The sequence below is a fragment of the Psittacula echo genome (genome assembly GCF_963264785.1).
Source record: "Psittacula echo genome assembly, chromosome: 1".
Taxonomy (NCBI): Eukaryota; Metazoa; Chordata; class Aves; order Psittaciformes; family Psittacidae; genus Psittacula; species Psittacula echo.
This window is the reverse complement of record NC_137735.1, coordinates 18,065,415-18,081,570: the sequence shown is the minus strand read 5'-3', so window position 1 is coordinate 18,081,570 and position 16,156 is coordinate 18,065,415. Positions and strand designations below refer to the sequence as shown.

The window sequence follows — 16,156 nt, the reverse complement described above, 5'->3', positions numbered from 1 at the left end:
TTTTTTTGTTATGTTTTGTCCCCCTCCCCCTCCATTTTTTTTTTTTAATTTTATTTTTATTCTGTTAAATTCCTACTTTTTTTGTTTGGTTCTGCTTAGAGACCACAAAAAGTCCCTGGCTTGATAGCCTCAGGATCACCAGTAGCTGCCAGCATTGCTTGAGCACCAGTGCAAACTTCCTCTTTCTCCTTCTCTGTCATTATAAGGACAGAAAGCAGTTCAACTCCAGACACTTGGTACAGGGATTTTGATCACACACAGAAATATAATACTGCTTCTCCAAGAATGTTATGTAAGTACTGTTACACAAAAATGGCGTTTTTCCTCAACGCTACTCCTATTTACAGAATATTATTTAGAAATCATAGAAACTGCAAAGAAGGCCTCAAGCCAAAGGTTGTTTCATTGTGTATTTAGACAAACTCTAATGTGGACTAAGTAAAATAAATAGAGACTTATATATAAAAATTATATTACAAAAGAGAAAACTGGTTAAGTATCATCCCATCCAATTGCTAAATTTAAAATACTTAGTCCAAGATAAGTGAAAATGAATCCCTCTGAAGAATCAAATTACTTGCTAAGACAACTGTTGCGCTGCCATTTGTATAACCATTAAAGTATTAGGATAGACTCAATTTGCCTTTTCATGCAGTGTACTTTATTTATGTCTTTCGTTAATTTTCGTATGAGTTCAGATGTGTTCATAATGAACCGACATTTTCAGATGTCACTGCCTGTAGGTGTGATAATCCCAAGTTAATTCCTTTTCAGATTGTAGCAAAGAATACACTGGATCTAGGGTTGTGTTTTATTCTGTTTTTAGCAACTATTCGTTGCAACTACAGATGTTTACTTAAAGGCTGTTAGACAATTTAAACTTCTCAGAAGAAAACAAATAAAAGCTGTTAGTGAAGTAAATATCTGTTTAATTTACAAACATCAGTAGCATTACTGATATCAGTCCAAATAAGACAAAGCGCACTGCATTACACATGTACATCTAACTTTTTTGTAAAAAAAATAATAAAATAAAATTGAAAAAACATCTGCATTTGTACAGGGTACCCTGGGTTTTACTGAAAAAAGAACACAACCCACTACTGATTACCAACTCTACTTTATAATTTAGCAGCAACATGTTAACATGGGGAACATTAGGGCAGTAAAGTAGTTTTATTATTTGGGGAAAGTCACAGTTCTTGATAGCACAGCCTTTTTTTCTTTTTTATAAAAAAGGTAAAGAGCTCCATGGGAATATTAATTTAAAAAGAACTACTCTCTAATGTATCTACACGCCATCTTATTTTCTGTAAGTACTGAATATCGGGAAAGTTAACTTCTCTACAATTGCCACCTAGTGTAAAGGTATTTTCTGTCATACATTACAGGTTCTTGGAAGGTGTCCTGAATATCTGATATATGTGAAAACTGTGGATTGTCATCACTTTCAGTTTCAGTGACACCAAATGGTCAGATTCTAAGGGAAAGAAAAAGGAAAGGAGAGGAAAAAAACAGAATGAAAAAATTTACCCCAAGACGACATGCTAAGTTAGTTCTATTGCAAAAGATCCTGATTTTTAAGTCCTTTAAAAAAAAAAAATTACAAAAATACTGGGACAAATATAAATTAATATATATTAAAGCATTGAAAAACAGTAAAAGGGATGGCCTAAAACGGTTAAGTACAATGTACTTTGATACAATAAATATTTCTCAATGAAACCGAATACTGTATAGAGTTGTTTAGAACTCATAGAAACAGAAATCCATATTATTACTAATTTATCCATCAATAATCTATTTTTATCATCCTCCAAACACTTATATTACAAAAAATTAATACTGGAAAAGGGCAGATAAACACTTTCTTTGTTTCTTTTGCTAACATGCTGACATAAAAGTATACATCATCAGGAGATTTCAGGATTATAGTATATTCTCACATCTCCCGTTTCCCATTCATTAAATGGGACCCCACCTTCTCAAGATGCTTAAGAATTCCAAAAAATAAAATGCATTTCATACAATTGTTATTTCTGTATAATCTGATTCTTTTCACTCATAATGCTTCCTCATCCATTGATAAGTGATTATGTTCTGTCAAGACAATAAAATATACCGATATGAAAGTGAAAAGACAAGCCTCACGTTCTGGTCAGTATTTCGTCTCTGAGCTGTTAAGCTGAAAGTCACATGTGTATAGTGTCAGTGTATCTTCAGCATGTTATAAAGAAGAATCCATGTTAAAAGCAGTTAACGTTTCCCATCTCTGTTGCAATGTTGACAGGTCTTTCTTTTTTTGTCTTCAAAGCTCCTCTTGGTTATGAGAAGTCTCAGTTCAAGCACTTGAATCTTTTCAAATGAAGAAAAAGTCTTTATTCTCATAATAAAAATAAGTCTGTTCTGTATTTTACAATATATTTCAAATATTTCCACTATGAAGCATTAATTAGTCCGACACGGTCAATAAGTATACAACATTTTCAAAAGACAAGTGTGACAGGGACACTTAGGAGGGACAATTTGTACAGCCACACTTCACCACTTTTTCAACCTCGTCCACAAATGATGACCCGTCAGTGCATTCAAAAGAGTATTTCCGTCTCTTGCTCCTTAGTGGTCCACAGCACTGCCCGGTTGAACATCCTCCTTTACATTCTAGTCTCGATACCTTCTTGGTCGTCTGGCATGCAGCATACCCTTGCTGCTTTTGGTAGTAATCTCGGATTCGTTCCCCTCGACAAGAGATTTCTGTAGAAACATTTAAAATAAGAGATATACTTTTGAGACACAGATCAACGAATGGTTGACATTGCTAAGGAAGATGCTGTTTCTAATTGCAGTTGGGATTGATATTTTGAAGTTTGACTCAGACTGTATATTGGAAACTAGAAACATAATTTTATTAATGCTGTTGTATTTCCTGTACCTCCTATTTTCAGTAAAGCTTATATTATGTATATGTAAACCGTAAATACAAAGCTATTTACAATGACAAGAAAATTAGAAGCTTAAATATTTTCCTTTCTTATAAAAATACACATCTTCTGTTCCTACACTGCTTGCAGCTGGTTCTGTTTACCATAGGGAAATGTTTCAGAGAGCATGCAATTTAATTTATTAGACCTGGAGTTTAATATTATTCAAACTCTTATTTAATACAAGTTACATTCCACTAACTTCATAAATTACTGAGGTATAAAACCAACTTAAAATGAGACATCTGTTAAAAGTTCTACAATCATATTCTTCTGCTCTACTCACATCTATGTACACTACAAAATAAATGCCATCTGGGGTAAGGGAAAGAGAGAGAGGGAGAGCTTTGATAGAAAAGGAAAAAGAAAAAGGTAGGGGGAAAAGTCATCCTGTTTTCATCCGTCTCACCTGCATAATTCGCTGTGATAAATCAGTTGAAGCTGAGAGGTCAAAAGTAGAGTTTGTGATAAAACTAGGAGCAGAATCATTGGATTTGGCTTCCCAGTTGCAGAAGGCAGAGAAACAATAAATACAGAAAGATACAGCAGGTAAAAGGTAATATTTAAATATAGTAAAAATATATTTCTGAATAAAGGCAAAAAAAGAGAAATGTTTTCACAGCAAAACGTTTGATGAAAAAAATCCTCAAAATGTAAACAAATTCATGGGAAAATTTGATTTTTCTCTGACTGAGATAAATTCTTATGGTAAAAAAAAACAACAAATGTGTGTATTGTGGGAAAAAAAAAGTTGGTAATGTTTTTGGCTGCTCATGTTTTAATAAAAAAATATCTAAGGTCAAAACAACAATGTTATTATATGTTTTGGGGTTTTTTTACCTTTATCACAGCTGTCCCCCGTGTATCCGCTGCCGCATTCACAATATGGTTTCCCAAGTCCTGAAAGCCTGCATTTGCCATGTTTACACCTGATGGATTGGCAGGGGTTAAACAGCATTTCTTCTTCATCACAGAGGACTCCCGCATGTCCCTGCAGGCATTTACAACTGTATGAAAATGCATTGATCGGCAAGCAGGTACCATGCACACATCTACAGGGGAAACAAGCCCAAGAGAATAAAAATAAATTATTCATCAAAGTTCAGGCTAAGCAACATTAACTACAGATACTTTGGACTGGACTCAGAAGAAATTCTTTTGTTTCTAATGGACTTTTTCAGTGAGTTGCAGTGAAGTGTTTTATAATTGGTATGCAGGTTTACATAAAAGAAGCTGCAGAACACCTCTCACCAGAAAACAGCCACTGTAGATGTGTTATGGAAGGCTTTTACAGGCCAGTTATTAAACCCAATACATCCTCTCTATGTAAATATTTAACATGCTTTTGAGTACAACACAGCAAAATCAAACCCAAATATAATCCAGAATTAAGTAGAGAAAAAGGATACTCACCTGGAATTCTGGTTCTTGTATAATTTAACCTGTCCATCCCCCCATATTGTCACTCATGAAGAATGGGGCTCCCAGCACAAATTCAGGGACTTCCTACCTGAAACTCTTCTGACCCAAGCAATGGCATTTTCAAACCTGAAGATGTGCTCCCCTTTCAAATAGCCTGCGCTGCCAACTGCCATTAGGGTGGTCATACAATGTATGTTCTTGCTTCTTTTGAGAGAGAGGTGGTGTTTCCCAAAAGGAGGATGTTTAAGTACCTGTTCCTAGGTGTAATGTGAAGACGGGGAATTCACATTCTGAAATCACCACCAAATACTTTGTTCATTTGGTGGCACAGGGTCAATAGCTTTCTTCCTAAGATAGTATTTTCTTTAACTGTTGTCTAGATACACAAGTTTTCTATCTACATACTGTTTCCTAGGGACACCACAAGGAAGATTCCTCTGTAGGGAGGAATGCAATCCTAACATTCAATGTCACAGTCACCCTCTCTATTGTTTCTCCTCTCTAATATTTCTCCTCTCTAATGTTTTTCCTCTCTGTATTGTAAGATTTCTGAGCTCACAACCTCCTTAGTAGGTTTTGACAGCCATCTAAATAAATATATAAATAAATGAAAAGCTTTAGATTAAAAAAAAAAATCCCATTCCATCTAAAATAAAATCATTTGAATTTGAAGATGGAAAAAGTTCATAAAATAATGCATTTTGTAGTAACACTTCTGTTATGAACAACACCTTATTTTGACATTTTTTAGATAATGTACTTCTAGAAATATTTTGCTTTATACTCCTTCAATAGAGTAGGAAATTTGTTAAAATTGAAAGAATTAACAACAGTTTTTAACTCACAAAATTGAATCAACTGTTTAAAATATTTTCATTTAATAAACAGCTACAAGTTCCACTTATCAAATAATTCTACATTACAATTCTCCACCTGCATGCGTAATTCTGTGCAAGTACTTTAGAAATGATGTGACTTGGCGGAAAAAGAGTATAGGAAGTCAGTCTGATCACAGAATATTTGAAAGGCACAACACATAGCCTCCATTCATATATCCAGTTTTGCATTAAAAACTGCAAATACAGAATTTAACTAATACTTTAAGCACCTCCAACTTCTCTCTTACGCAAAAGTCTCTACTTTTGAAGTGACTACGTTCCTTAAAAATTCCAAATTGTTCTTGTGGTTGAAGTCTGGTATTCCAAAACTGTTAGATTAAGCAACTCAAAATTGGAGGCTTAGACAGTATCACAGGGCAGATAGCTTTTGTTTAGCTTTCATTATGTTCAGCATTCGATCTGTTTACCATTTAAAAAACAACCACTCTGAGGACATCTGATCTATGAAGTTACTCAGGTGACATTGATATCATGCCATATTCTATATAGACACTTTTAGATATCAAAGCAATCTGTGTCAGGATCTTTGGTACAGTTTTGCTTGACTGAGAAGATGATTAAATCTTAGCTAATGCCAACTCTCATACTTTTGCTTCCACCTGTTCTTTGAAGCCCTAAACTTCATTTTCAGACTGCACTGAAAGGAATGTCAAGCTAAGTGCAAAGTCATAGACACAGTTTCATCTTACCTGATTTTAGGTACCTATGTCAGGCACTCAAGTGAGATGTATAATTGCCATGAGCTCCCCACACAGTCATGGAGAGAAATGAGCTTATCCAGAGTGTGATTAGACCACTTGAGGTCTAATTTACTCTTTAGAAATGTGTTAATTCCTTTACTGACTATAGGGCAAACTGTGGTCACTGTGTTCTTAAGTCAAGCACCTAGATTTAGGTAGAATAAATCTAAGCCTTAAGCCTTTTCATGGTTTGCAGGGATCTCTAAAAGATCCCCTACATTTTCAAAACAGAGATCACAGTGACAATCCTGTTTCTTGAATAAAGTATAAATGTTATACTGTATTAGATAAAATGCATCTATTCAACAGACAGTATTTAGAGACAAATCAAGAAACACAGAATCAAAATCTCCCTTTGTGTTTTTTAACCTGCTGTGATTTCCTTTCTTTATCTAAGTTACTGTGGAAGAAGATGGTAAGAAAAAGACCCATAAACAATGAAATCTATTAATGATATACCTCAAAAATTCACTGCTGTAGCTTTGCAAAGGTTCAAAATTTAATAGTGATGAGAGTTCACAACCAATATAAATGTTGCCAACTGCATTGTAAAGCATGCTAACTGGTGTATAAAGCTTTAAAGCGTCAGAATCTTCAACACCCTCTTTGAAAATATCACTTAAATATAATTACATACAGAAATTGAAAATAATCTTATTGGAATTTCTTAGCAAACTCAGGCCACTGGTCCTGAAAAGTTATATAGGCCAGAAGTTATATAGGCCAGAGCACTGAAAAAGCAGCAGCCAAAAAATCCAAGCAGGCTTACTTTACTCTACAAAGAAACAAAAAAATACCCAACCCCAAAACAAAACAATTGGTTGCCAAACTGCAGTCAGGGCAGTGGTAACTGCAAGCAGAATGACATTTTGTTGCCCATGACCAATAAATCTTGGAGAACTTTGAACTTCTGAAGTTTCTGATCATCTTGTGCTGGGAGACCATGAGCCAGAAAATTGAATCTGTCTCTATATTGTAAATTTAAAAGATGAATATGCATAGATATCAATACTCTCATATACACATAAATACATATAGCTCTCTCTCTCTACACACATATATATGACCCTCTCTATAAACATACATAAAATGTCCACCCTAAAATGTTTTAGTCAAATCAGCAAAAAGAATTAACACACACAGACTTAAACAAGTTAACCATAAAGATGGAAATCTGTTTTCCTGCTAAAACCTGGGGTACTGTGAAAATATAAAAATACTAGATATATATTGCATCAAGTTTTTTAAGCAGATTAGATAATAATAATAATTTTTTCTCACTATATACAATTACAAATAACCAAATATATATTTTTTCCATTTGCAACTTCTAAATTATTTTTGTACCAAGTGTACCAACACTTGCATCAGTGTAACTTAACTCATTATAGAGGAAGCACACACAGAAGTATGTAACAGCACTTCCCAGGCTTTAGGCAGAACTTCATGAGATGTATGTATCTGCTCCCCTAAATGGGGGACTTCTCTTTAAGTTTATGGAAAAAATAGACTATAACCTGGACACTGTTTTCAATTTTACATGCCCAGGATATTTTTTTCTCTTGCTGAAGAAAGTGTGAACGTTCACGAAAAAAAATACATACAACAGGAGACATGTATGCATATTATACTATTAATCTATCTTGAGGAAGGACATACTTATTTCCAAGACATGGGTCATTAGTTTGTTGATCACAGAGGGGTCCAGTCCATCCTCCTTCGCACTCACAGGAAAAGCCTGACTGGCTGGTAGCATGGCATGTTCCATGCACACAAACTTTCTTGTGACAAGGCTCACAACCTGGCAGAATTCCCACTTGCAGTGGCACATTTCTGAAGTCCTGGAGTTCGCTGTTGATATATAGGTTACGGATGCAACCATGGAAGCTTGTGCCATTTTGTCCTGGAGACTGGCGTAAAGCTGCTATGTTATTTTTCACAGGCATGCCTAGGAAATTAATAATCACGAATAATCAGTATAATCTTTGGTGCAATTTTCTGGTGCATTTTCGTTATTTTAAAAACATTTTTAAAGAAGCAGTTTTTCCCAATTAGTTATTCTTAGATATTCAGCCTACAATCATGAGCAATGTTCTAGTATCTGGAAATTTTCCTGATTGTCAAGCATGAATGTAAACCTTCTCCAAATACGTAAGTCTCTAGGTCCAACTGAAGAGATGTATATAAGACTTCATACAGGAAGCTCACAACTGTGTAAAGGTCCAGATATGTCATTTTCGACCTAGTGCAATTAAGTCCAAGATAGTACATAGTTTCTAAATCTTGGAAAAACAAAAGTTGTTGAAATTTAGCAGCTGATACACGATTTTTTGTAAGCTGCTAAGATACTCAAATCCAGAAGGATTTAGTAAGACCAGCTCATCAATTTGGAGCTGGCATACGCATTCAAATGTGAAATTTTGCTAGTGAAAACTCTTGCAAAGGAAAGCTCAACAGGATGAGGTTCTATTACTTTAAAAAATATTTTCATTTAGCTTGTCTCAAAAAACAGATTAATAAAAAAAAGCCACTCATGGTTTGCCATTAAAGTTTAAAAGAAAGGTAATCAATAATAGCAATAATTTGACATCAAAAGACTTATGTGCAGATATTTCTAGATAGTGCAAATGCCCCTGATGTTGAGCATTTTCAGAATAATTCCTCTGGTTTAGTCTCTAATTGTTAGAGGTGTAATTAGAGCAGGAGGCATATGTGATACAGTTATCCTATTCTGATCAGTTAATCATTTACGACTAATTCAGAAGTAACATTACTATTAAACATTGTTTCCTTGCAAAAATGAAGTTTCTTCTACTTCTACCCCTTGTGCTTTTTTTTAACTTTTTGCCAAAATATTGGCCTATATTAGTTAGTTCTGAAGATATTACATTCAAACGATGAATACACAAATGCATAAATGCTTTCTGAGATTACTAAGTAAACAAAATAAAAGTGTATTGAGAATTAGAAAAGGATCTGTTTACCTGAAAATATATATGCTTATTAGCTGCACTGGTTTATTCCTATGCTAAATTAACAATCTTCATTCTGGTACTTAAGTAACCACAGAAAGAGGTAATGTTCTGCTAGCTGCTCCTTAACTGTGTAAACTGATACTTCTAATGGTTTTATGCAGTTACTTTGAACAGTTAAGAGTCATGCAGAAGTGCTATGTAACCTAATGAAGTAGACCTGCCTTTCATTCAGAGGTTATTGCAATTTCATTTGTGCTAAACTTTAGTGATTATAGAAATGAACAGTGCTGCATCCATGCTGCTGAAGAGCCTAATCTTCTTTGATCTTATCAGTTAAGTAAAACAGGCTTGGGACTGCTGTATTAAAGGACTCAGACTGCAAACAACCCACTAGTTTACATTTCCTCAAAACTATTCACCATATTTTCATAATCCAGGGACAAGACACTGTAAAAATGAAAGCTATGTAAAACAAAGTAATGCAGTGTTAAACTAGATGTTATTCTTGTGTCGGGAAACTTGGATGTGATTTCTGGGAACCATATAAACACATATGACACCAGATAATATGAAGCATATAACATGTGACTAAGAGAGTTTTTTTGCCAGTCTCCAATATGGAAAACATTTGGAAACACAATGCAAGCATGTACACTTTTTGCTTCTTCTAGCAAGTTACCAAGTGTTAGAAGGCCAAAGTGTGTGCAAAAGCTGTTCATATTCTTTAGCAATATTTCTTAGATAATTTTTATATAAAGGGTGCTTATTAGTTACGAAAGAATTGCCATACAAATAATGCAGATAAATATTTCAACCCTGTTTTTGGAAAGGTAAGAAAGTAGTTTGTGCCCCCATTTAAGCTTTTGGTCACTGAATCTGACTACAAGTAAATTACCAGATCACTGCACAAGGAGGCAAATGGTAAGACCTCTGTGAAAGAACAGTAATACAATAAAACTGTCAAAATGAGTATCTTATTCTAGAAGTTCCTCTAACAGAGCAGGCACAGATGAAAAGCAGTCGATGCTCTACCTTTCTCAGAAATAGGGACTTCCATGAAACAAGGTGTCACTCTCAATGAGTAAAATATGCTCTAACATCTTATGGAAGAATGTGAATTATCAGTGAAGTCTAACCTCTTTGAAGAGTTTTTGAGAAGAAACAGACTTTTTACAAAAAGCCACAGGCTTTCAATATGATTTACTGAAATCTGCTGTAGAAAGACTGAAAAATATCTAGCACGTGCATTCCGACCACACAAAACAGCCACACAGTTGGAAAAAGGTCAAAAAAAAAAAAAAAAAAAAAAGGAGAAAGATTAAAAAAGGTCAAAAAATTGATTAGCTCATTTTCTGTAAATATAAATTCCAAACCAACCCAAATACTGTGAACCAAGCACAATTTTGTTAAAAAAAAGGAGGGAGTGCATGGGAAGAGAGAAAATGAGGGAAAATGAGAGAAAGAACGAGAATGAGAGAGTATGAGAGAGAGTACACCAAACAAGGGCTTGCTGTCAAGTCTGAATTTCATCCTGCCAGCTGAGGTGATGCTTACCAAAAATGCCATTTTAGCAGGAAGGTGATAAGAGTAAGTGTAAGATACACAATGACGGAGGTGTCAAACTAAGATTTTGGCAAAGACAAAATTACTGCATAAAATCGTAGCGAGAATTTGAGTTCTTCACTGATGAAAACATGTGATCAAATTCTCTAAAAATTCTAGATACAGTTGGATAAAAATTGAATGAATCTCAAAAAGATAGACAATAAAAGATACAAAAGTGTATGTTAACTGCCTCAAGAATTTTAAAGATAAATAGATAAACATAGGTAAAGAACAGGAAAGTTTCAGAGCTCAGTATCAACCTACTGTGCTTCTTGCTTTATTTTATATTAATTTGCTTCTAATAATGGTTTTCATTCTGTTTTGCACCAACATTTTCTGACAGCAGAAACAGTTGACTGGAGTCTGAATGTGAACAATAGAAATACGAACACAGGACCTCTCTAACAAATATATACTAGGTTGAAATGATTCCTGCTCTTAGGAATTAAATCACTGAAGGAAAACATTATTTCCAAAAGTTATTTATTCTGATACTTCATTAAGATAATGCAGATTAGTATGATTCTCCTAATGGAGACAAAGATATGCAAGGTGAAGAAGCAGAGGAGAACCATGTCACAGATCAAGTAACTGTTAGCGCTGTACAGCATAAATGTTTATAGTTGAGAGTCTTAGCCTCATTTCATCAAAAGGTGCTCATAACAGACAGATCATTCTGTATGAAGCTCAGTTTTCAAGAAGTAGTAAAATTTGCCTTAGCTGTCATCAAATAACAAACTGATGTTGACCATAAAAATAAGCAAGCATACAGTATCTTATTAGAAACTAGGACAATCTCTCCTTCCAAAGATGTGGCATATGTATAGAACAGAAGGATACACATGAAAAAATGCAGATGTGCTTCCACAAGGCTATCCTTCTTTAAAGATTCATGATATGGAGCAATTTTAAAGGCAGCTCATACATTTGATAGTTTTAATTATTTTCTCTGCTGGTATGGGGAGTGATGAATAATCTCTATCTTGTACATGTTCCCATGTTAGATGGAAGGAAGCAATGACAAAATCTGAAAAGATTTTACAAAAAAGCTGGTGTTTCAACAGAAGAATGGGGATGTTCAGTGACAAAAGTCAACTTACTGCTCATCACTTGTAACTGATGCATTTATTATACTAGTTTTATTGGAGAAACAGACTATTCTTGATTGGTACCAAAGCAACTTCCTGTTTTTCTTTTCCATTAGAGATAAATCTTAGCAACTACCCTGAGCTTTTGTGTATAGTTAGAAAGGCTAGATAGCACCTTTTCTGAAGAAAATAGGCATCTCATGTATGTACTACTGGTAGCATACTTTGCAAGGAGGCAAGATGCAAGTCTAAAAACTTGTTCTCAGACACAAAACAGTTCTTAAAAATTAAACAAGAGCAAAAAGAAAGGAAAGTAGGTATTCTTTTCTGCAGAAAGAGCAGTTCAGAAGGAGACTCCTTACATGCCTCCTTTAAGAGTGTAAAGTTAAGCTAAATAGAAGATGAAAACTGGCAGATCAGCAGTATTTAGAAACCATGCTGAATCTCTCATCACAAAGAACTTCGTCTTGCTATCAAGGTCAGTAAGAAGGCACAAAGTGGTGGCTGATTCTTTTACCTAGATTATATCTCCACAATCACTTACTACCAGTTTTACTAAAATAGACAATTCTTTCTTCTCAAAACAAACCAAAAAACTCCAACAACATATGCAGCCACATACTGTAAGGCAACTGTCCAGGTGGTTCCCTTCTTACCTTATGTCATAACTACTATCAGCCTTAAGCAATAGGATCTCCTGACACAAATTACAATTCATGGCTTTATACCTTGCTATCATTTCCTGCAGATACCTGTACAGTGAAATAGAAATGTAAAATATAACCAAAACTACCATTCTGCACTTTCTGGATAGGCATTACTGAACCTTCAGGTAAATAAACAACATTACACATACTTCTTCAGTATAATAAAAAGCTACATAACAGTAGCAGTTTGAGGACATATTAATTGTTAAAATTAAAACTATTTAAATTAACTGCTGGAGTTTCATCTTAAGGTGTTATCTCAATGAATGAGTCTCTTACCGTGTGTTTATTAATGCATGTTACCAGAGAAAATTAGCTATGGTACCACTAGTAAGAAGCAGTAAGATCCTCTTACCTCCTACATACAGCGGAGAATCAAAATTCAGAGTGGATTGCTTGGACAAATTGGTAATTATCTTGGGGCTTCCTCCATCAATAGATAAAGACAGAATCTGATCCATAGCTAGCAGCTCCACAATGTGGAAATTGCCATCATTAATTGTTTCCACACTGCAAAATAAACATTAATTTTAAACAGTTGATGATCTGGTTAGAACAGTTTTTGCGCTTCTTCCCGTTTGAGTTAGTACAGCTTCAGAACAGAACTTCTCCAGGAGTGCAGTCTTCTGAAAACTAGATTTTAAGCAAGGGCATGCATGTATGTTTAAGAGCTAATACAAGTAGCCCTTCAATAACACTCTATTAATAATATGTATTGTAAATTAATAGCTCTTTTTCATTCGAAGTTGTTCCTGATCTCAACAAATAATGAATCTTCCAACCCAAACCATACTATGATTCAAATGCTATTTCAAGATCTTATTTGCATGCATACGTGTGTATGTATCCTACATGTTGCATGGTATTGGGTTTACATATTTTGCGGTTAGGAAGTTCACACCAGTGTTATATAAACCTACTATTTTATGGAACATAAAATTGCATCTAACCTTAGTTACAAACAAAGTCACATCATTGGTCCAGACAGCTCCATTGACACTAGTAGCAAAGTAATTTGTTATCTTTATTAAGTGTGATTATTTCTGTATGCTCAGCTTCTGGCTAGTAAGTGAATAGCATATGCTATTCCTTCTGCTTACTAACAAGATATGAACCCACTAGTTGGAGAATGTCTGAAAGATGTCATACAGAAAAAGCTTGTTTCAAGCCTGGCGCTTATGTGTAAGGACAAGGCTGCACACATTACTAAGTACAAGAAATCGCTGCCTATGTTTACCAGTTTAAATATCTACATAGCAAATGTTTAAGTGCAGAGTAACTACTTTGCATTTGAATTTGCAGTTTAAGTACATCAGAGAAGGAAGAATATTATTATTCAAGTTTGGGACTGAATATATCTTTGTTCTTTCATTGCTTCTAGCCCATACTCTCTCCCCAAACACTGGAGAATTAAGAGCTGAATGTATGGCTACCTGGAAGTCATGACAATGAGCTGTAGTCCGGAGACCAGACATTATAACCATTCCCATGAGAGCCTTTATTTGCTTCAGGGCACCACCAAGTAAGTGAGCTTAAGCCTTTGAAAAAAAGTTATTTAAATGAACCAATTGTATGATAGCCTGAGATGGACTGAACAGTCAGTCATACAGTCAGTTAGCTCTTCTCATTAGGAAAGCAGTATAGCTGAAAGGGATTAGCTTCCTAAATCTCAAGGCAAAAATCAAGCAAATTACCTTATAACATCCTTAGCAATGTTTTAATTAACCTAACTGCTTTTGTCCTGGAACAGATCAGAAGCACTCACAAGGTTGTTTACAACAGTGACACATTAAATAGCTTCTTAGCTATTTATTAACAACTTTAACTATGTGGACAGGCTCAGCTCAATATGGATAAAAGACCTGCATGGTAGTATGCATGCTTTACATAAACTTGGCTCCCTGTGAAAGTGCAAACACACAACAGAGAAGACACTGGCAGAATAAACACTTTCTGGGGGGGGGCAGGAGGGGGGACTGCCAGGTTCCATGGGGAGAAGGAAAAGGTCAGGGTTCATCGTTCCTAAAAATTAAGGTTTATTCAAGGTATTAAAGAGTTGGGTTTTTTCTTTCTGGGATAAAGCAACAAGAAAAGTGAGAGGATTAATTTCTTTTACACATTTGAATGAAACCAGGAAAAAAGTTGTCCTAAGAAATCAAAATGCGTATGACTTCTTGACTGAAGCAAGCAAGAAACCCTAATAAAATGTTCTTGTTCCAAGGAAATTTATGTTATTTAAAAAATTACCAGCCTTTCACACAATAATATTTAAAAGGATGAGAGCAATACAGAACATGCATTTTCATAGCAAGAGGTCATTCCTGGGATGTATAAAACATAATGTGTGAAGGGAATGTGTCTTTAAGAGTGATTATTAAAAGCTTCTAGTTTAAACCCTTTTACCGGTAAAAATTTACAGCAGAAAGAGGAGCTCTCCTAAGTAAGGGTGGCTTATATTAAAGGGGAAATAAGCACAAGGCATATCTGTGTAATATTTCCTGCCACTGCGCTTATATTACTTCTAGCCCATTTCCCATTGGAGAAATGACAGCTGAATGCTTAGGTCCTAATGAAAAGCTGTAAGGAAAACTGATTTAAAGCTTCTGGAACTCTTTAGAAGAATAATGACTTGGGAAGAAATATTCCCAAATTTCCAATAAATATATGATGAAAACTGGTTTACAGAATGAAAAGGTGGGTATTTTTGCTGCCTTTTTTTTTTTTTTTGTGTGTGTGTGTGTGTGTGTGTGTAAGAAACATTTAACATTTCAAAATGCATGTCCAGACAGAACAAAACCCAAGTGGATCAACTTTTCTCAAATAACCATCTCCAATGAATTAATTTTCTTTACTGGTCTTGGCAGTGCCACCATCTCATTACTCAGATTGACTGATGAGTGCTTCTAGGATGATGGCTCTTTCTGCAGCCAATTCCCATTAGTAAAGCAGTTCTCATTCTTTACACAGCTAGACTACTGTTATTGTTGATTGTCCATATTTACTATGATTAAATCATCTGTTTGCAGCTTTGTTTTGTTGCTACTGATAGCACCTCCCTAGGCTTTACAGCTCTCATTTGACTCCTTTTCAACATACCATTTATCGACGGTCATTTATATTCTAAAACTTTCATTTGAAACTCTGTATTGGCTCTTTTGTTTTGGCCTCTGTTCTGGGCATCTTCTCATTGTTCAGTAGAGTACAACTTGTCTTATTCTTTTTCTATACTATCCATGAATCTTCACATCCTTAATGAAATCTGTAAATCCCTTGTTAAACTTACCAGTTATTTAATTTCCTTTCTGTCCTTCTCACTGTAAGCAACTTCCCATCTTAGTTTGCAAACTATCTACCCTGTTATCAGATCAGTCTTAAACCTCATTGTTCTTCAAGGTGATGAGTTAAAATGCTCTTTTGTCTTCTTCATGTCTCTCTGGTAAAACATAATACATTAACTTGCTTGCTTTTATAAGTCATAATTTATTTGTACTGAATCTGGCTGGGATCTTCATAATAGCTGATATGGTGCTATGTTTTAGATTTGTGACCAAAACATCGCTGATAACGCACTAATGTTTTAGCTGTTGTTGTAATGATTGCACAGTGTCAAGGTCTTCTCTGTTTTTCAGTCTGAGCCCCCTCCCCCAGTGAATAGATTAGGGGTGCACATGAGGTTAGAAGGGGACTCAACCAGGCAGATGATCCAAACATTCAGAAAAAGTAAAAATTAGGCCTACAT

At 34.9% G+C, this 16,156-nt stretch overlaps 1 protein-coding gene across 2 annotated transcripts in view; it reads right to left on the bottom strand.

Annotated features, from left to right (window-relative positions):
• Positions 1 to 2,512: 2,512 nt before the first annotated feature.
• Positions 2,513 to 16,156, bottom strand: part of SLIT2 (slit guidance ligand 2) — a gene marked incomplete at both ends in the record, with an annotated part of 277,057 nt that continues 263,413 nt past the window's right edge. For both annotated transcript variants that reach the window (XM_080616785.1, XM_080616786.1), the window contains 4 exons: positions 2,513 to 2,754; positions 3,822 to 4,033; positions 7,702 to 7,990; positions 12,773 to 12,927. In XM_080616785.1, coding sequence (XP_080472911.1) covers positions 2,513 to 2,754; positions 3,822 to 4,033; positions 7,702 to 7,990; positions 12,773 to 12,927 — 898 coding nt within the window. The remainder of the gene's footprint in view (positions 2,755 to 3,821; positions 4,034 to 7,701; positions 7,991 to 12,772; positions 12,928 to 16,156) is intronic.